The 21771-nt window shown below is 34.7% G+C and overlaps 1 protein-coding gene across 1 annotated transcript in view; it reads left to right on the top strand.

The window, feature by feature from the left end:
- Window positions 1–21771, top strand: part of Ptprq (protein tyrosine phosphatase receptor type Q) — a 162226-nt gene that overhangs the window by 47388 nt on the left and 93067 nt on the right. Inside the window, exons 18-23 of the mRNA XM_090357310.1 lie at window positions 10223–10383; window positions 11244–11389; window positions 16615–16783; window positions 18049–18339; window positions 18586–18861; window positions 19180–19331. Of these exons, the coding sequence (XP_090213436.1) occupies window positions 10223–10383; window positions 11244–11389; window positions 16615–16783; window positions 18049–18339; window positions 18586–18861; window positions 19180–19331 (1195 nt within the window). The remainder of the gene's footprint in view (window positions 1–10222; window positions 10384–11243; window positions 11390–16614; window positions 16784–18048; window positions 18340–18585; window positions 18862–19179; window positions 19332–21771) is intronic.

Consider the following 21771-nt stretch of genomic DNA (forward strand, 5'->3'; position numbering starts at 1 on the left):
CCTAGTGGACTTAAAATATTGCCACTAAAATGCAATTTATATAGTATTTTATGAAACAGATAATTGTATGCTTTTATATTTCTGACTTGGAAAGACCTGCACTGAATGTGGTTTTTGAAGAAGTGGGTTTTTTTTCTTTTCCTTCTCTTTTCTTTGCAAAAGATTTTTTCTTTCCCTAGTCCCTGATTATTCCCCTTTTTGCCTAATTACTAATCATGTTGCCTAATTAATGAAATTAGGAGTCCCATGAGAGAGGTTAATGGAAATAATGGTGAGAAGGAAACTTCTTCCATCGACTTATCCTTCCTTCCTTCCTCCCTCCCTTCCTTCCTTCCTTCCTGCCTTCCTTCCTTCCTCCCTCCCTTCCTTCCTTTCCTTCTTTCCTTCCTAATTCCTTCTCTCCCTCCTTTCCTCCCTCCCTTCCTTGTTTTCTTCCTTTCTTTTTCCCCTCCTTGCCTCCTCTCTCTTTTTTTCCCTTCTTTTTACTTTCATCAACCCATCTATCCCTTCAGCATTATTGTTAGAATATTGCCTCTGAAAAAGATACAGATGAGATGCTCTTAGGAGCTTGCTTAAATTCTAAATAGAACATTAGATTATATTGGTATTTTATCATACCTAAACAGAAAAATGATGGAATAACTAGGGACTGAGTCTTTGACAAAAGTTGCCTTGAGCTAGGATGCACACATAAGAATTATCCTTTAGTTACCTTCTCACCTACAGGGAGGAACTAACTGTAGCTACCCTGCATTAGCTCTGTGTAGAAACACGGCTTCTCATTTGGAGTACAAAAAGAGAGCAATACTGGGCAAAGTATGAGTCCAATCCTAGTGAGAATTTAGTTTAAATTTTAACTAAAATATAAATTGCAGTAGCACTTTAAAGAAGGAGGCTATTTTCACAGTGTGGATAAGAAATAATATCAGAAGTAAAGAACAGCAGTTGCAGCTCTGAACTGCATTTAGGAAGACAAGCTGAGACTGGCTACAGGGATTTTTAAAGAAGAGATGAATTAAAGATGACTCATTGATGTTTGAATTGAGGTCAATAAATCCTAGAATTTTAATGACAAAGCTAGAAGATAGTCTAAGTGAAACAGGTCAATGGTAAGTGAAAACCATTAACTTGTTCTACTTAAATTTCATAATATTTTTTCTGGCTGAGTTTCAAGCCCCAGATCCTGAAAAGAACCTTGTTCCCTTATATAGTGATTATGTTTCTCTTCCCAGAGCCTTAAGTATTGTAAGCATAATGTTTGGCACCGGTATAGCTAGAGTGTATCTAAGGTCTGATGCTCACCTGGTTCTCATTCTGTCTTTGAAGTATGATTGTCTATAGCAGCTACTTGTTTTAGGTAGTTAGGGCTAAGATTCTAGTTATTTTTAAACTTTAATTTTATCAAAGTAACTAGTGGCACTCAGCTATATCCTATTTCTTAAGAGTACATCCAGGCTGATACTTCATATGCTACAATTAGATGCTGCATAAGACATGACTTAGTTTCAGTAACTGGTTTTTTGTACCTTTTTATGACAATGGTTCGATTGTGAAGATACTTACTTATATAACTCATTTTTGTCTCATATCTCTGAGATTAGTTCAATATCTTCAATTAATTCAAAGTTCCACTCCCCATTTTTTTCCCTTGATATCTGAGTTGAAGGGTCTTATGCTTGCTTGGCTTGTGCTCTAACACTTGAATCATTTCTCTAGCATGGCTTTTTGCTAGCTATGTTAGAGATGGAGTCTTATGGACATTTTGCCTTGGCTAGTTTTGAATTGAGGTCCCGGGGGGTCTGAGCCTTTTCCTTAGCTAGAATTATAACTATGGGTTGCTGGAACCCAGCTCCTCTATGTTTCCTCTCATTGTCTAAGAGATACCTTTCCTGTAGTTAATGATAGATTTTATCTACAAGAGAAGTTTCTTAAAATGAGATGATGGAGTGTGGAGGTATGGAATATCAAGTATGTAGTAATTGTGGTTCTCTAACTAGCTTTCTTTGTCAGTCCTCTGGTTCTGAGTACTATCTCTCAGCTCTTCAGCTCAAGGTTAGTACTCTACCATGTTGAGTCACAGTGCCACTTCTAGTTTTCTGGTGGTTAATTGGAAATAAGAGTTTCACAGACTTTTGTGTCTGGGCTGGCTTTGAACTGTAATCTCCGATCTCAGTCTCCTGAGTAGGTAGGATTACAGGTGTGGGCCACCTGCACCTGGGTAGATATAGATCTATATGTATATCTATAGATATAGATATCTGTATCAGATATCTATATGTATATCTATATCTAGCCAGGTGCAGGTTCTGTCCCTGATTTTCAGGAATGGTTCCTGGATTTAAGGCTTTTTAAATTTTCTGCTCTATACCCTTTTCTTACAATGGGACTTGCATTTGGGGTGCCTTGGCTCTCTTATGTGTCTTGGCATCCACGCAGATTGATCATTTCTGTTGTTTCCTTAGCCCTAGTCTGTTAGTGGTTAGGATTGGCAAGTTTGCTTTCACAGAGTTTTCTTGCTCTGGTCGAGAACATGAAATGGTATCACAATGTGGTTTTGGACACCAATAAGATACTACAGATTTTAAATTGATGAAAAAATGGGATTGAATATTGACTTTGCTGTCCAATGCATTATGTGTGCATTTCCTTAGGGTTAATGAATAAATGCTGTTATCAGCAAAATTTCTGTTTCAGTGTCTTTGTTTTACTCAAAGCTCTGTTTCTGTTATTTTAGTTGTTTTGATAATATAGCAGTACATTAAAATACACTTCTGTACATATGTATTCTTCCCAGTATATTTTCAAAATGCTGGTTATTCTGTGTTATATTGGGTGACACTTTTCCTTGTCATGAAGATTTCTCTACAGAATAGTTCATGAGGATGTATATGTATTCAATTTATTTTTACTACTATGTTAGCCATATTAGAGTAGTTGATGATATGTTCAGAAATTCATTTTAAGCCACCATACTTTAAAATAAATTTTCCTTCTGAATTTCTGAAGTAACTGTTTTCATCCATCAGGATGTTATGGTAGCATTTTCCTCCCAGTTATACTGATGAATCTTATGACACCAAATAATGCACAGTTCTTAAAGTATGTGGACAATTTCCTTGAGGAAATTTGATTTTTATTAGGGAATTGTATTTTTATTCACGGCCTGGGCACTGGCTCTGAGCTCTTCTGCTCAAGGCAACCCTCTACCACTGTGAACAACAGCACCATTTCCATTTTTGGAGTGGTTAATTGGATATGAGTTTCAAAGGAACTTTTCTGCCCAGGCTGACTTTGAACCTTGATCTCAGTCTCCTAAATAGCCAGGAATACAAATTATAAAACTTGAATTGTGATATGGTATTCTGGTAATGCATATAAGATTAATTCACTTATTAGATACTTGAATTCACATTGAATATGTATATATATATGTATGGTAATCTTTAAGTAGTTGTACAAAGTAGTTGCCATTTAATAAAGGAGTTTTGAAAGACAGTATATCTTCATCAATGTCACCCCTTTTAACATTGTAAATCATTTCTCTCCTAACCAGAACTTCCTTCACTCTCACTACCTTTCTAGGATGTGCATTGGATTTTTGACTTCATTCTCTTTCTTTTCCTCTTCAAATGACCCTTGACCCCATCCCATCCCTTTCCAGTACCTGCTTCCTGGTGTCTTATTTTCTTGAACTTTGACTCTGCATTGCTAAGGAACTACACTATCTGAGTTCTCCATTGAGTCTACCATATTTCACTTAATATATCTATATATACTTGTATACTACCCAACATATTTACTTACAAGTTCATAAGCTAAATCTAGCTTCTACATATAGAGGAACACACGCATCTCTTGTGTCTTTACGCCTGATCTACTTTTCTTAACATATTTTTTCCTCAGGCCTTTCCATTTCTTTAAAAATGGTACAATATCATTCTTTCTAATGGACTAATAAAATTCTTTTTTTTTTTTTTTTTTTTTTTTTTTGCTGCCAGTCCCGGGCTTGAGCTCAGGGCCTGAGCACTGTCCTTGGACTTTCTCAAGGCTAGAGCTCTACCACTTGAGCCTCAGCACCACTTCCGGCTTTTTTCTATGTATGTGGTACCAAGGAATCAAACCCGGGTCTTCGTGCATGCTAGGCAAGCACTTTAACCACTAGGCCAAACTCCCGGCCCTGGACTAATAAAATTCTATTGTGTGTATATACTACATTTCATCTAGAATGATTCCATATCTTGGCTATAGTAATAGTTCCACTATAGGCATTTTTGTACTGGTGGCTTTGTAATTGTTTGAGTAAATGCACAGAAGTGGAATTTCTGGATAGCTATTCCAAATCATCTCTGAATCATGTGTTGAAAGTTTCTCAGGTTCCTTGATGTATGTTATCTCTCATCTCTTTTGCTGTCCCTTGGTTATCTCATATTGTTACAGTATCTCACTTTGTTATCTGATATATTGGATATATTCGTATTTGGTTATTTGAAATTGGATAGGGAAGGGGGGAAAACAAGATAAAGGGTGGGGTGGGGGAGGGAAATGGGGACCAAGACATGAGAAAGGGTATCAATGTATGTGAATTAATGCATCTTCTATCTGGCAAATATAATGTAACCCTTCTACTAATTACAATAAAAATATATGAAAAAAAGTTATTCTGAATCACAAAGGTTAATAAGTATTTATTATCATCTCTGGGGAGCTACAAAATGTGTAGAACTATAATGTGATTATAGACATATTAGGGATTAAACATGTAAATGGGAATAATTATCAGCACTTTTACAATACCTTAGGAAGTCAAAACAATCTTTGTTAAATGTTACTAGTCAAAAGCTTCCCTGGGAACATAAAACGTTGCCATGGAATCTAGCCTTCCATGTGTTAGCAAGTCTGTTTCATCTTGTTTCTTCCAGTTTTCTAGAAGATTTCTGCAGTATTAACAATGTCCTAAGGAAAGCAGGGTTCAGGTGGTTCTCACTTGTATATCTAGCTACTTAGGAGACTGAGATCTGAGGATCACAGTTCAAAGTCAGCCTGGGCAGAGAAATTCCTTTGAAACACATCTCCAATTAACCACTCCAAAAATGGAAGTGGTGCTGTTGTTCAGAGTGGTAGAGTGCTTGCCTTGAGCAAAATAGCTCAGAGCCAGTGCCCAGGCCCTGATTTCAAGCCCTACAACTGACAAAAAAAAGTTCTCAGTCTTAGAGAATATAATGTTGACCAATCATCAGGATGTGAAGGGGCCCATTTCTGATTTTGTTTTTTTACCTTGCCCTCCTATTTGGAAAGCAAGCTGCAAAGATCAGATGAATGTGAAAGAGAACATATCATTGACCACAGTACAGGAAGGACTGAAGGCAGTATAACATTGTAAGGGATTGAATGGTGATCCTACCGAATGGAATATTAGGGCTAGGTTGGAAGGAAGAAGGAAACAAAAAAGTGGAAGATGGATTACTTGTATAAGGGTGCTTTTCAAACATGAGCTTAATTCTGCAATGATAAAAGCTGTCTTATCTATTTCTTCACTCTGAGGCTGGGGTAGTCATGCTTGGCTGGAGCTTCAATAACTCTGAAGCCATTGTCAGCATTTAATAATGACTTTTTGTTCCTTACAAGTATCAAAATAACTTTTTCTTATGCCCCATGGTGAAAATCTGCTGATCTAGATTGGTGACTATATTTTTAGATGGAACGTGTCATGTGTGTTATTCCCTGAATCCCATGGCACCCAGTTCAAACCTAAATTATGTTAATCATTTATTGTACATGTTTGAATGTTGTGTTTTTGATCCTTAATTTAGTGGTTCTGTTTATTTTTTTCATGTATTTTTATTGTAATTAATAGAAGGGTTACATGATATTTTCCAGATAGAAGGTGCATTAATTCACATACATTGATACCCTTTCACATGTCTTGATCCCCATTTCCCTCCCCCCCACCCCACCCTTCATCTTGTTTTCCCCCCTTCCCTATCCAATTTCAAATAACCAAATACAAATATATCCAATATATCAGGTAACAAAGTGAGATACTGTAACAATATGAGATAACCAAGGGACAGCAAAAGAGATGAGAGATAACAGTACATTGGTTCTGTGTATATATATATATATATATATATATATATATATATATATATTTTTTTTTTGCCAGTCCTGGGGCTTGAACTCAGGGCTTAGGCATTGTCTACCACTTGAGTCACAGCACCACTTCTGGCTTTTTCTGTGTGTATGGTACCGAGGAATCAAACCCAGGGCTTTGTGCATGTTAGGCAAGCACTCTACCACTAGGCCACACCCTCAGCTCCTGCTGTAAATGGGGATGATAATATGTAATATTCTTAAAGTGCGAAAAACCTGGATGGGATTGGTTTATTTGCAGGGATGGGGACTGAAATGTCTCAGAAAAATGACATAGTAGGCTACAAGCAATGTAGCACTTGTTGTTCTAGAACAAGTATTTCTCTCATATATTTACTTTGTTCTTATAGTCACAAAAATATCAAGAAGAGATCTGTATCTCTATATTATCCCCATTTTATAGTTATAGGAATAGAATTTTAATGAGTTTAAGGATTTGCCGAAGGTTACAGAGATGAAGCTGATGGAGTCAGAGTTCCTACCAATCTCTGTCTTACTTCCAAAAATGTTTTTCCCACAATACTATGAGTGTAGAAAATAACTGACACTTTCTCTAGACACTCAGCTATAAATTTAGGATTACAGAAATCTTAGTGTTATAATAGCATGCATTTTAAAAGTCAATGATAACAAAATTGCACTGGTTACATTAATTTATCTGTGATTATTGGAATTTTTTCTTCTTTGCAGTACTGTGCTTTATACTCATCAGAGCTTATTATGCTTGGCCACTTCAACCATCCCTCCAGTACTTTTAACTTTTGTTTGTTTTTCAGAGAGGGTTTCCATCTATTTTTGCCTTGACTGGAACTGGACCACAATTCTACTTCTGCCTTTTGAGTAGCAGGGGTTATCATGTGCTTGGCCTTTCACATGGGATATTTCTTCAAAAAACAAACCAACAAAAAGCCTAAAAGATAAAAACTGGCTTGATATTTGTTCATCAATCCAGCTGAATTACTATATAAATCACCACAGTCAATAGTATATGGCAGAGTAGAGTCTATGGAAGGAGATATTATGATAGTTGAAACATAAAAGATCAAGGCATTTGAGAAACTACTCAAAATATGGGACTAGAGCCATATAACTACCAAGAATTTTCAGACTTGAGTACTGGGATTACTCTCAACCTCAAATTCACATTTTTGGGGGGCAGTCCTGGGCTTGAGCACTGCTCTTGGACTTTCTCAACACTAGAGCTCTACCACTTGAGCTTCAGCATCACTTCCAGCTTTTTTCTAGTATGTGGTACCGAGGAATCAAACTTGGGTCTTAGTGCACGCTAGGCAATCACTCTACTACTAGGCCAAACTCCCAGCCCCCAAATAAGCATTTTTTTGTCCCATAAAGTTAAAATGAAAAAGGTCTACCAACTGGATGTGAGAACTCACTTTTATTAAGAATAGTCAATACTCTAAAGCTTTGTGAGATCAACAACAAGATTGCCTTGGTGTGTTGAGGATAATGAATAGCATAGGAAAAACATTGGGAAAGACAAATCCAGAGAGGAAGCAAGGCCCGAGAATTTTGATTCCACAATGGAGTTTGAGTTTTATTGAAAAATATAGTGGGGATTCCCACAGTGAATTCTCCAGGGATATGGTCTTTGGGTATAAGGTTCAGCTAGAATTTTTTAATTCCATTTTATTCTGTCATAGGAGAAAGAGAGTGAATGAGGCTGAGAGACAGATGGATAGACAGAAACAGAGTGACAAAGAATTACATAACTTCACTTTTAAGTACTAAGTAGCAATTTGCAACTTAGTTGCCTCCATTACTTCCTTTCTAAATAATGTGAATACTACAAGAACAATGAATATATATATATATATATATTTGGATTAGTATTTTATAAGAACTTTCTTATTATATGGTAAGACATAGGAGAATAGGACAGTAGAACTATAGTTAAAGGCTCAATATCTGACACACAGATATACATAGTACAAGTGTTGTTATTAATTTTATTATTATTTTATGTGTTATTTATTTACATGTATATATGTATATACTGGGGATTGAACCTAGGGCCTGTTGCTTGTTATACAAAATGTTCTATCACCTGAGCCACAACCCCAAGATCTTTACTTTTCTATTTTGTTTTTGAGATTAGGTAACTTAGTCTATACTGGCCTCAACTTGAGATTTGAACTCTGCTTCTTGAGTAGCTGGCATTATAGGCCTGCAGTACTATTTAATATAAATTTAAATGAATAATGGACAATCTGGAGGGAAAATGATCAAATTATATATATATATATGTATATATATATAATCTTTCCATTTTACAGCCATTTTAATTTAGCCATCTTAATGCTTGGAATTTCCAGGATTATATATCTCATTATATTGTGCTCCTTAATATATGGGTCCCTCACATGAGAATTAAAATCTTTAGTGAGAGGGAGTGAAATGGAACCCAGGGCTAATGATGTGTTTTCAGAATTAGTAATCATGGGAAAACTGGCTTTAAGAACAAGTAGTGTATTTTGAAATCCCAAACATTTTGTAATGTTTGAACTGACAATATTAGTCCAAGGAGTATCCTTTTGTGCACTATATAGAATCCAGCATTGGAAAAGAAATTCCATAAGAATTTACTCCAAAGTACCACTTAGCTGGTACTTTCACAGTGTGAAGATTGAAGGCCTGGCATATATGACCTTTTAGATTATCTGCCTATCCAAAGGCTAACATTATAAGCAAATCTAGAGATCAACATCATTTCTTAAATAACACTTCAAACAGTACTTGTTAAAATGCAGATAGTTTGTGCTGGATAGTGAGATCTAAAAGTAGCACTATTCTAAAAGTTTAAGTAAGATTGATACACTTTTTAAGAAGGAACTAAGGTTGATATCATTTGGTTACAGTGCTGAGAACTCAGCAATACTATCTTTGAGAAATGAAATTATAGACACACTCTTTGAAGTTCTTATAAGAAAAGCATGTGGTGATTAGTCATTTAGAGCTCCTGAAGAAAGGCTGAAAGAAAAAAAGTTTTAAGACTCAGAGGGTGCAGAATTTCCCCCAAAAAACTTTTATTCCAGTATTTTCTTACATTTTCTAATTTTTTTGATGATATCTTCAAATCCCTTGTGAACTGACAATTGACTCCAGATTGTACGTTCAGGTTTGCTCCTCATTAAACACTTTGAAATATGCCTTTGTTTCTCCCCCCCACCCCAGTTGTGTGGCTTGAACTCTGGGCCTGGGTTTTATCCCTGAGCTCTTCAGCACAAGACTACTGCCCTACCAGTTGAGCCACAGCACCAGTTCCTCCAGTTTCTGCTGGTAGAGAGCACTATCCTTGAGTGCAAAATCTTTAGAAAAGTACTCAGGCCCTAAGTTCAAGCCCCATTACCAGCAAAAACCAGCAAACAAAAAATCTTTAGAGATCATTGCTGATTACAATGAACTTGATGCTACTCTGAGATAGGAAACAATTTATGAACAAAAATTTGTGCAGCAATTATAAAAAAAAATACATATCCCCATCCACCAAACACAGAAACAGTGCTATTAGGCTGTAGAATGTTCTTTGTGACCTAGTGCTCACCCCATGGCAGCTGAGAGGCAGAGAAAGATTGCTATGCTGGTTGTTTCTTGTCTCTTTCCCTTAAAGGATAATGAGTCTTCCCCACCCTACTTAATCTTCCCTACTAAATTAATCCTTATAGATACACTTACAGGTGTGCCACTAATTCCTAAATGCTCCTTAATCTGATCCAGTTGGTGAGATTAAACACCAAAGATTCATAAAACCTATAAAATAAACTGTAAAAAGTGAACACCTTGCTAGCACTTGATTGGGTTATTGAATGTACTTGAAAGCAAATCAAATGAATGAACTGCAGTATTCTAAAACTTACCATTTGCATTAATCCAATGTAAGTGACATCTTCATCATCCTTATCTTTATCCTAGATGGATAAATTTCTGCATATGAATGTTGTTTACTTTAAATGCACTTACTGGACTCCTAAAGTACATTTTGGTGTTTTAATTAAAAAGTCCATTTTACTGACAGCATTTGTTTCTTTCTCCCCCCAACCCCGACACACTCCAGGGATAACTCATCATTAAAAGCTACTAATGTCACTGAAACATCATTAGAATTTTCAGATTTGGACTATAATGTTGACTACAGTGCCTGTGTAACAGGTAGCACCAGATTTGGTGATGGGAAAATAAGGAGCCCTATCATTACCTTCAGAACACCAGAGGGAGGTGAGTTCCTGCTGATGGAATCTAATCCCATGAATATTCTGATCTGAAAAAATAATATCAAAATGTATTTTTAGGGCCAGCAGTTTGGCCTAGTGGTAGAGTGCTTGCCTAGAATGCAAGAAGCCCTGGCTTTGATTTCTTGGCACCACATACGTAGAAAAAAAAAAACTGGAAGTGCTGCTGTGGCTCAAGTGATAGCACTCTAACCTCTAAATTTGAGAAAGCCCAAGGACAGTGTTCAGGCCCTGAGTTCAAGCCCCAGGTCTGGCAAAAAACAAAACAACAAAAAAGGTATTTTTACCCTAATGTTCTCATTGATTGGTTATACAATCTTTCCTCTTTTCTAATGATGCAATGTTGGTAAAACTAGAGAAATGGTCTGTGGTTCAATTTCCATCCATGGTGCAGAAACAATATAAAATCTACTTCACAAATGGATTACCTTAATTTGTATTTGAAAATGATTTATGATATGCATCTTATGTGTATGTTAAATGAAAGAAAATAATACACAATGCTCTTAGTTGTCTTTAGTAGTCTGTTTTGACAGTCTAAGCTATCCTGGGATTTAATGTCATACGTTACATTGGAAACTTGTTATAACATTTTTTATAAATCCAGAACAATGGACATGTCTTAAAGCCAATAAGGAATCTGTGATTTTTAAATTATAGAATGTAAGTGGAAGGGCACAAAGGGTCTTATGGATTTCATTTTTGTTTCTAAAATATAAACAGATATTCTTGGTATGAGTGTCTTCAGAAATCAAATATCTCCACTTTAACATATCAAAGTTGCCAGTAAAATTTAAGGACTGGTGGCTACAAGTGTAGGTCTCCATTCTTCTGCTTTTTCTTCAGCACCCAGTGATCCTCCCAAAGATTTTCATTACGTAAACCTGAGTTCCTCGTCAATAATTCTCTTTTGGACACCTCCTTCAAAACCAAATGGCATTATACAATATTATTCTGTTTACTACAGAAATCATTCAGGAACTTTTATGCAGGTAAGACCCAAGTGTTCTCCTAATATTTAAATCCTTTAAATTTGTTGATAATATAGCCTTGACATTTTAATCAATTATGTACATTATATTGACAATTGTGCAAAAGGCATGGTATACAAGTCACACTGACAGAGAAATTTAGTAGAGAAATGTTAGAGTTTTTTTCTCTCCCACTCCACACATCTATACAAATACACACATATATGTGACATACACATTGGTGTTCATTTATGCTTTTTAAACTTGCTATTGTAAAGGTGATGTATGGAGGAGTTATACTTACATAAATCAGGTAATGAATGCATTTCTTTTTTATTGTAATTAATAAAAGGGTTACACGATATTTTCCAGATAGAAGGTGCATTAATTCACATACATTGATACCCTCTCACATGTCTTGGTACCCTTTTCTTTTTGAATAGTGTCAGCTCTTTCCTTGTGTTCTCCCAGTTTTCCCTTCCAGATTCTCCTAAAATTTTCAAAGAATTGTATTATGTTTGCCAATTAAATATCTACAGAAAGAACAAAGTTAGAGTGCCTGTGAATCAAAGGTGGGGAGAATTAGAATATAGTCTGAAAAATGTTACTGTGGGAGATACTTATAGAGTGCATATTTCACAAGTAGGAAATGGCATCTGTGTATTGACTGTGACTTGGAAATTCTTATTTCTTTTTCCCTTCCCCTGTTTCCCTTTGTGCTTTTACTTGGACTTAAAGTAAGGGCTAGTGGGCTTTCCCTTGGCCTTTTTGCCCATGGCTGGCACACTAACACTTGAGCCATAGCTTCACTTCTGGATATTTGCTAGTTAGTTGCAGGTAAGAGTCTCAGCTTGAACTGGTGTCAAGTTCTTATTCTCAGTTTTCTGAGAAGCTAGGTTTGTATTTTTCAGCCACCAGTGCCCAGAAACTTTGCATAATTTTTTAAGTAAAAGGAGAGGAGACATATTTCTTTTCCTGAACTTTCTAATCCCATTTGTCACTTCCAGCCCTTGATTAGAGTCACTTGTTGGGACTGACAGTCTCTATAATTAAGACAAGGCTGGCTATAGTGCAGTGTCTGCTCAGGAGTAAGGAAGGGTAGTATTTCACAGGCCATCTCAGAGCAAAGTCCACAGAGAACAAAAGTCCAAAGTTTGGGTTTGTATACATTCTATCCTCTAAAAGTAGGGTTGTCCAACTATTTAGAATTTTATGCTAAAAAGGAAAAAGATAGATGCTAGACAGACTAATTGATGGCTACACAGAGGTTCCTATAAAGATAAAAAAACTCCATATAACAAGACCTCTTAATGATATAAGAGCATTTACCATAAACATGAAAAGAAAAACAAGAATCCAGTCTTCTATGTGTATCAAGCAGTTTGGGCTGTTCTATTTTAATTTTTTTTAAAAAGAAAGGTTGACAACTTAATGAGATAACTTATTTTTCCCTCACTTTTATAAATTTGACAATATTACATTATACTATAAAATGCATTCATATTGAAATTTTTCTTCTTTCCCACATCAAAAAAGGCAATGATAAATGGGACTTATAATTCTAGATCTTAGGAATGCTTTAAAAACTGTACAATATACTTGCAGCTTATCACAATCATATTTTGACTATCTCTCCACATTTAATACCCAACCATGGACATGACTATGGTTTCAGCATGATCTTCTAAAACTCCTATTTGCACTTGGGCATATAATATGATCCATTTTGGAATTCATCTGTCCTGGAATACGTCTGAACTTTGATTAAGTTATCTTAAGAATGCTTTTAAGTGGGACAGCTGCAAGGCACAGGCTAAGGATGTTAAGACATTTCAGAAGTCTAGCCTCATATTCTTTGCGTTCATTCTGGTTTAATGTATTCTGAAAATTAATGTCAAAAATAAGATGTTCAGTACCTGTTTTTCTATTTTACATTGTTAGAATACTAGAAATCCTCACAATGAGAGCTTTTTTTCTCTTTCTACGTTCCCATTTCCATAGAACTTTGCATCATCCTTTATACCACGTGTTTCAAGTATTTCCACTGCTTGTTTTAGCTCCCTTTGCCAAATCAAAGATTTTAAAGAAAACTGACATAAAACACCTTTCCTTTCCCTTATGTACCCTAGACTAGTGTCCAATAGATATACAATATTTACAATGTTATTTATTTATAATAGGCTTACATTTTTGCTATGCAGTTACAATTTTAGAACATTCCAGGATGAAGTAAAAGATCTTTCTTTGGGGAATTTGATAATTCTACTACTTAGCCATCTATTGTCCTTGTTTGCTATAGGGTAGTAACTTTATTTTACTTTTCCTTTTTTCTTTCATTTTATTATCGGGGTAATATATAGAAGGGTTACAGTTACATTTGTCAGGGAGTGGATGCATTACTTTACACACATTGATACCCTTTATCATGTTTTTGTCTGTTTCCCTCACACACACTCCTCTCAATCGTCTTGTTTTCTCCCCTTCCCTTTCCTATTTCAAATAAACAAGTAAATGTATATAATATACCAAGTAACAAAGTCAGATAGAGTAAACACATGAGAGTAAGGGAAAAAAAGAGAAAAGAAATAACATTAAGAACAACAATCATGAATATGAACCCCTTGTTTCCATATTCTAGAATTCTTTTTTCATTTAGTCTCATGCTATATGACCTTATGTGCATAGCTTTTGCACTATTGTCATCCTCTGCTAGGAGAGTCCAAGGTTTATACTCTTTCTGACAAATGAGGGAAACCATTGAACCTGTGTTCCTTTGGGTCTGACTTAATATGATTTTTTCCAAGTCTTTTCATTTCCTTACAAATGGGGCAATGTCATTCTTTCTGATGGAAGCATAGAATTCCATTGTGTATAAGTACCATATCTTTTTGATCCAATCATCTACTGAGGGGCATTTGGGTTGGTTCCATATCTTTGCTATGGTAAATAGTGCTGCAATGAACACTGTTGTGCTAGTAGCTTTAGTATGTCCTTATTTCTGGACTTTTGGGTAAATGCCAAGGAGTGGGATTGCTGGGCCTTAGAGTCGGGTAGTAACTTTTCTTTTTCTTTTTTTTAGGGTAGTAACTTTTCTATATTTTAATTTCTTCCAACTGATTTCTTGTCTCTTCAGTGTGCCTGACATAATGCTCAATATTAAGATAGTAAATGAACTTTAATAGATTATAATAATATAGAAGCTTTTACTAAATACTGTATGACTATATTTCCATGAAAAAGACAAATTAAGCTTCATTTAGTTAATTTGAGCAAAAAAGATGGCTGGGCAAACATAATACACTGAGTAGATGAATGAAATAATCCTCTGATTAATTGAACTAATTTATAAATTTGTTATGTGTTTTTGTATTCTAAGTCACATATCTAGCAGGAAAGATTTCTGGGTGATTAAAAATCATTCATTACTCCCTAGTCAAGGACATGTAATTAGTGTAAATCCTATGAGAAGAATAATTATAATGTATTCAAAACTCCTTAAGTAATTGATACTGTAAGTTGTCTTCTATATATACCAGTTACTCTATGCATAAAGTAGATATACTAAAGGCAATAGAATTCATAGATCTTATTTTGTGTGAGATTTTTATGTCTTTTAAAATGTCGATTTCCATAAATGTCACCACAAAATCAAGTTAGTTCTTTATTGTATTCATTCATTTTCCCCTCATATATTGTCAAATGAATTTCCAAAACTTATTTATTTAATTTGCTAAATTTCAGAGCTTTCTTGCTATAAACTTAAGTCAAATTGACTGATGTTTATGATTTACTTAAGTGAAAAGAACACATAAACTGTTTTTACTGAGTGCCAGACGTGGCATTGGTTGTTCTACGTGTGTCTTTGTAAGCTGATTTTCGAGCTCTCTGAGAAGTGAAAACCATTATTCTCATTTTATAGCTTAGGGAAGGAAACCTTTGAGATTAGATCATTTATGCTGAGCTACTCTATCAGGACTTGAATCTCGACCTATAAAATTCAAAAGGCTTTACATAAATTAGAATGATTCACTTGCTCATCAGAAATAGCCATTGCTATTAAATTACTCATACAGATTGGACTTTTGTGGATGACCAGGTCTCCCTTTATACTCTGGTTTGGCCTTGAACTCACAATCTTCTTGACTTTGCTTTTTAAGTGCAGGAATTAAAGCTATATACCACCAAGCTTCCCTACCTACATGCTTCCAAAGGCTATTTTTTCTTTTATTTTAGGATTAATCTTGTTTGGAACCGTGCTTTGTATTTAAAATTTGGTCAGGAAGGAAATAATTGCACTAATACTTCACATGTGAAAAATGTATTGCGCAATAACTATCATTAGAGTCAAGCAAAAGAACCTAGAAATGTTCCTTGGTTGGTATAGTACAAAACCTTTAACTTCGTTTCTTCACTCCTTGCAAAATGTAGTCAGAGGAACAGTTACTAAAGATAACTAGTAATAAATTCTATGAATTCTTTGTAAAAAGAAACAGACACCTCCATACTTTCCCTATTATTGATGGGAAGAAAAAAAACCTGAGTTTTATAACATTCCCAAACTGTCCAGAAAAAATAACTAATGCTTTGAAGACTACTAATGTTTCATAAGGAAAATTGACAGCCAAAGCACAGAGGGAAGAGCTCTCCCTTGGGCATGTGACTTTTGTCAACAGCTCAATATTTCAATTTTTGCTCTTTACTATATTATATGTTGATTTGGCAATAAAACCTTGCTATCATCTATTCATCTTTTCATATAAAACATTTTCATTTTAATTGCTGCAAGACAAATACTGAATGTTAGTTAGACACCATTGCCTCATAATGGTAATTCTTTTTTCATATATTTTTTATTGTAACTAATAGAAGGGTTACATGATATTTGCCAGATAGATGGTGCATTAATTCCCATGCATTGATACCCTTTCACATGTAATTCTAATTGCTCAGGAGGCTGAGATTTGAGGACTGATTTGAAAGCGACTTGGATGGGAAAGTCAGTGGCACTCTTCAAGTGGAGCTGTGGCTAAAATGATTGAGTGTTAACCTTGAGTGAAAACCTTCAGGGACAATGGCCAGGCCCCAAATTCAAGCCCTAGGACTAGCACACACACAGAAAATTCAGTGCTGATCTTTAAAAATACATGAATATAATAGAAGAAAATGTATAAATAATACTTATTTTGAAACATTCATGCATCTAGAAATGCATGCTGAACTATTAAAACAATATGTTTATTTTTCAGAATTTCACACTCCATGAAGTAAACAATGAATTTGACAATATGACCTTATCTGCAATAATAGATAAACTGGCAATATTCAGCCACTATACTTTTTGGTTAACAGCAAGTACTTCAGTTGGAAACGGGAATAAAAGCAGTGATATAATTCAAGTATACACAGATCAAGACAGTATGTAAATGAAAGCATTTATTAGTCTTTCCTTGGATTTATTGAATTTTTAATAATGATTTGAGAAACTTGCTATGCTTGGGTTTTAGTAGCAAAATCTATTTTCAACTTATTTATTTACCATAGAAGTTTACATTGTATTTGATATAGTTCTAAAATTATTTTCTCCATGAAAACTGTTACCTTGCTTTCATAAAAATTCTCTTGCTTTTATTGCTTTGAAGGATGTCAGCCATTCATCCAGTTATGGGCATGAAAAATACTTCTATTAATGTGGTTAACTTTTCTAATCACAAATATACTTGTCTGTTTTAGGAACTCCTTTTTAAAAACTACTGCAGCAACTTTCTTTCCATTTTAGACTTTGAGTCTACGTAGATTTAATTCAGCATTTGGGCTTATTGCATTTGTGACTAACATTCTCATACTATCCTGTCTTAAGACATTTCTTGCATGAAGTTTGTGCAGAATCCTGTCTGTGTAGTGTTAGAAAAGTGGAAAGATTGGAGCTTTTGGCATTTTCTAGGTTTCAGTTTTGGGACTAGGTAGAAATTGGGTCCCTGCTCATTTTCCTTGCAATTGCTTCTGTTTTAGGAAAGCATTTTCTTTTCTTTTCTTTTTACGTTAGAATACAGTCATCCCTCAAGAGGTTTCAGTCATTCTTTAAATGTAGATATCTCCAAAAAGGTATCTTATCAATTTTAGTAATAGTACTCCGACCTTCATTGTCCTCAAAGCAAGATGTTCCCTATCTCTGTCTCCTGAGTGCTGGGAAGCAATATTTTGAAATACTTATATGGGTTGGTGATGTCATGGAGAGATTTTGTTATTGATAACCAGAAATAGTTAATAGTATGAATTATTCTCACTAACAACATAATCTTGAGCAAGTTAACCTTGACTCTGAGCACTTCCTTCATAGAACTAATAAGGTACTCTTCACAAAAAAGTTAATATATTGCTTAATTCCCAAAATATGAACATTTTTATACATTTTATACAGTTACACAAACATATACCCAACATCTCAGTGTAACAGAAAAAAATCCAGTAAAAAACATTATATAAAACAATTTTCACACATATGACTAGACATCTTTTGACAGTTTTAAATTAGTAGAGGGCATTTAACATACATGTTCATCACATCTGCATTTAAATAATGTAAGAGCTGATAACCTAACAGAAAACTATCCATTTTATGAGTGTAAATTGTAGTTCCAATAACTGATTATCTTTCATGCTTTGTTCATCGCCTATCACAGTACCTGAAGGGCTTGTGGGAAACCTGACTTTTGAATCCATTTCATCAACTGCAGTAAATGTAAGCTGGTCTCCACCACCTCTGCCAAACGGTGTAGTATTCTACTATGTTTCACTGCATTTGCAGCAGATGCCTCGTCATGTGGAACCACCTCTAGTTACCTATGGAAGCAGCATGTATTTTGATAATCTGGAAAAATACAGTGATTATATATTTAGAATCACTCCATCAACAGAAAAAGGATTCTCTGATACCTATACTGCCCAGCTACACATCAAAACTGAAGAAGATGGTAGGCTGGACCACTTCATTGCTTACAAAACAGATGATTATTGCTGTCTTCATTTATATTGCTTTCTTCTGGCAACAGTATTCTTACCTAGATTTTGTTCCTTCTCACATAGTCTTTCAACCTTCATAAGTTCTACCTTTCTTCAAATTGACGTATTATTCAAATTAAGTCGAATTATCATTTCTTCTTGTTTTTTTAAGGTTAATTTGCTTTTGTTTCATTTAATATTATCTTTTTCCTTTCCAGTCCCAGAAACGTCACCCATCATCAACACTTTCAAAAATCTTTCCTCTACCTCCATTCTCTTATCTTGGGATCCCCCACTCAAGCCAAATGGTGCAATAATAAGTTACGATTTGACTTTACAAGGACCACATGGGAATGATTCCTTTGTTACTGCTGATAACTATATAATACTGGAAGAGCTCTCACCATTTACATTGTATAGTTTTTTTGCTGCTGCAAGAACTGTAAAAGGACTTGGTCCCTCCAGTTCTCTTTTCTTTTATACAGATGAGTCAGGTAAGCCAGACCCATGCTTCTTCTCATGCTTGCTCTCTCCTTCTAAGCAACGGCATAGAGAACCAAAGAATGTGATTGTCCATTCTTACTTGGCATTATTCATCTAATTTAATTTTTTTATTATTTGAAGCTTCACAGTCATTTTTCCTACAGAGAGCTACTTCGGAGTTACTGTGTCCTATGTGCCAAAATGTAACTGCTCTTGACAGTGGCTTCTAAAACCAAAAAATACAATTTTTTTTATATCTTCTTAGTCATGATGCCATTTCTATGCTCTCAGTTTCATGAATACAAATTTTCTAATGTGTTTCCCTACAGTGCCCTTAGCACCTCCTCAAAATTTGACTTTGATCAACTATACTTCTGATTTGGTGTGGCTAAAATGGAGCCCAAGCCCTCTTCCAGGCGGTATTGTTAAAACATATAGTTTTAAAATTCATGACCACGAAACTGATACTGTATTTTATAAGGTAGGTTTATTATAGCAGCCTATGTTTACCTTAAAGATTCAAAAACAATGAAAATCTTTAGACATCTAGGGGGGAAATTGGTTGATTTCAATTAAATAGTAATCTTTTTTTTTAAATGAAATCTTTTTTATTGTAACGTATAGAGGGGGTTACAGTTATATTCACCAGATAGAAGGTGCATTACTTCTCACACATTGATACTCCTTCTCTTTATTTTTGTCCCCATTTCCCTCCTGCCACCCCCAAACATCTTGTTTCCCCCCTTCCCTTTCCTATTTCAAATGAACAAATAAACGTATATACAATATGCCAGGTAAAACAAGTCAGATACTGTCACAATATGAGATTAACCAAAGGGCAACAAATGAGAAGAGAAATAATATAGTACATTAAGAACAGCAATCACTGTGTAAAAATGCAAGGTCAACCAACTACTGTTTAAGAATGGGTAGATATAGGTTAACAGTCAAGAGATGAAAAAGGGTACCTTATCTAAATGTTAATAATAAAAAAGCAGGAGTAACTGTAGTTCATGAGACAAATGAGACAATAAGGTAGATCACATCTTATGGATTAATTCATCTACTGAGGGACATCTGGGTTAGTTCCATATCTTAGCTATAGTAAATAATGTTGCAGTGAACACAACTGTGCTGGTAGCATTAGTGTGGCCTAGTTTGTGGACATTTGGATAAATGCTTAGGAGTGGGCTTACTGAATCATAGGGGAGCCTTATGTAGTCTTTTGAGGAACCTCTACACTGCTTTCCAGAGTGTTGGAACCTAGTTACATTCTACCAACTATGTAGTATCATTCCCTTTTGTCCCCATCTCTGTCAACATCTGTTACTATTTGTTTTCCTGAGAACGGCCATTCTAACTGGAATGAGGTTTCAAATTGTAGCTTTGATTTGCATTTCTTTTATGACCAGAGATGTTGAGTTCTATGCTTCTAAGCAGAAAAAAAAAATGTCATCACCCCATTTGTAAGGAAATGGAAAGACTTGAAAAAAAATCTTGAAGTGAAGCCATACCTAAAGAATCATAACCTCCATGGTACTTCATTTGTAATAATTAGTATATGTTTAGGACAGTACTAGCAGAGGATTGTAATAGTTGAATAGCTATGTACATATGACCACATAAAACGATACTAATCAAAATGAATTCTAAGTAAAAAGCTTAAATGTAAATTTGCCTGATAAATAAATTGAACATTTCCCAGAATAATTAACTTCAATTTGAAACTTCTAGATATCTGCCATTTAAGAACTACTTGTACCATTTTGCTAATCTTGGATATAGGAATGCATTCTGGCTTATTTAAAAGCTGTTAAAAATCTATTTAGGTATATTGTGAAAAACAATACTGAATATCATTAAAACCTTTTAACAGAAGTATAATAGTGGATATCCACACTTCTGAAATTTTTTCCTGATAACATATAATTCAGTACTACTTGTCTTTTGTTTTGTTTTGTTTTTGTTGTTTCTTAGGTTTGAATACAATTTTGCATTTTCTAGGCAAGTGATCTTCTACTTGAACCACATCCTCTCTCCCCTTTGTGTTTTAGTTATGTTTTGGATAGGTCTTCTGTTTCTTCCCAGGGTCATTGTGGACTGTGATTCTCATACCCAGTACTTCAATACCTTATAGGTATGAATCTTTTAGGATAGATCTATGTTCTTTTACTTTCAGTGGTTATTCATTTGTAACTTGACATGTTTCTTTTCTCCTCCATTTTCAGGTCCCAGAATCAGTGGTAAAACAGCCAATAACTGACCCTAACAAAGTGTCTGTAATATACATCATTTGATTGCCAAAATAAGTTATAATTGACTAATATTTATTAGAGCTCTGGAATAGCCTTATTGAGTCACAGCAAGAAAAAGAGATAGAATATTCAGTGAACAATTTGGCCAATATTAAAAGCATAATAGTTTATTAATACACTAAATCATTTTATGCCATGGATAGCTAAAAAGCAAATAGTAAAGGCAAAAGCAGTGATTAAGTTTATGATACTTGGAACAATAGCTTACTTACTCAAAGCTGGTGGGTCATTTTAAAATTTGAAATACTTTGTAACCCCTCTATAAATTACCTTGATAATAAAAAATAAAATGGAAAAAATTGAAATGCTAAATAGAATTTGCAATGTATTACTTTACAATATGGAAGCTGATTCAATGAGGGCAAGATTATGTTAATGACACGAAGCCTCCAAGTATCGTATTATCTATCTCCACATTTCTCCATTTTTATTTGCTTTTTCTGTATGCTATATGTATTATTGCTGTGGTTATACACAGAATTACAAAACCTAAAAATCTATCAAGTGTCTAAGTAGCTCTATGAATAAAATGACAGAACATCATACTTCAATAGATTCTAATATTTGTAAATATTCTACTTTTTTTAAATAGAAATGTTAATGTTG

This window comes from Megascapheus bottae, chromosome 2, assembly GCF_031878675.1.
Source record: "Megascapheus bottae isolate mThoBot1 chromosome 2, mThoBot2.hap1, whole genome shotgun sequence".
In the NCBI taxonomy this organism is placed as follows: Eukaryota; Metazoa; Chordata; class Mammalia; order Rodentia; family Geomyidae; genus Megascapheus; species Megascapheus bottae.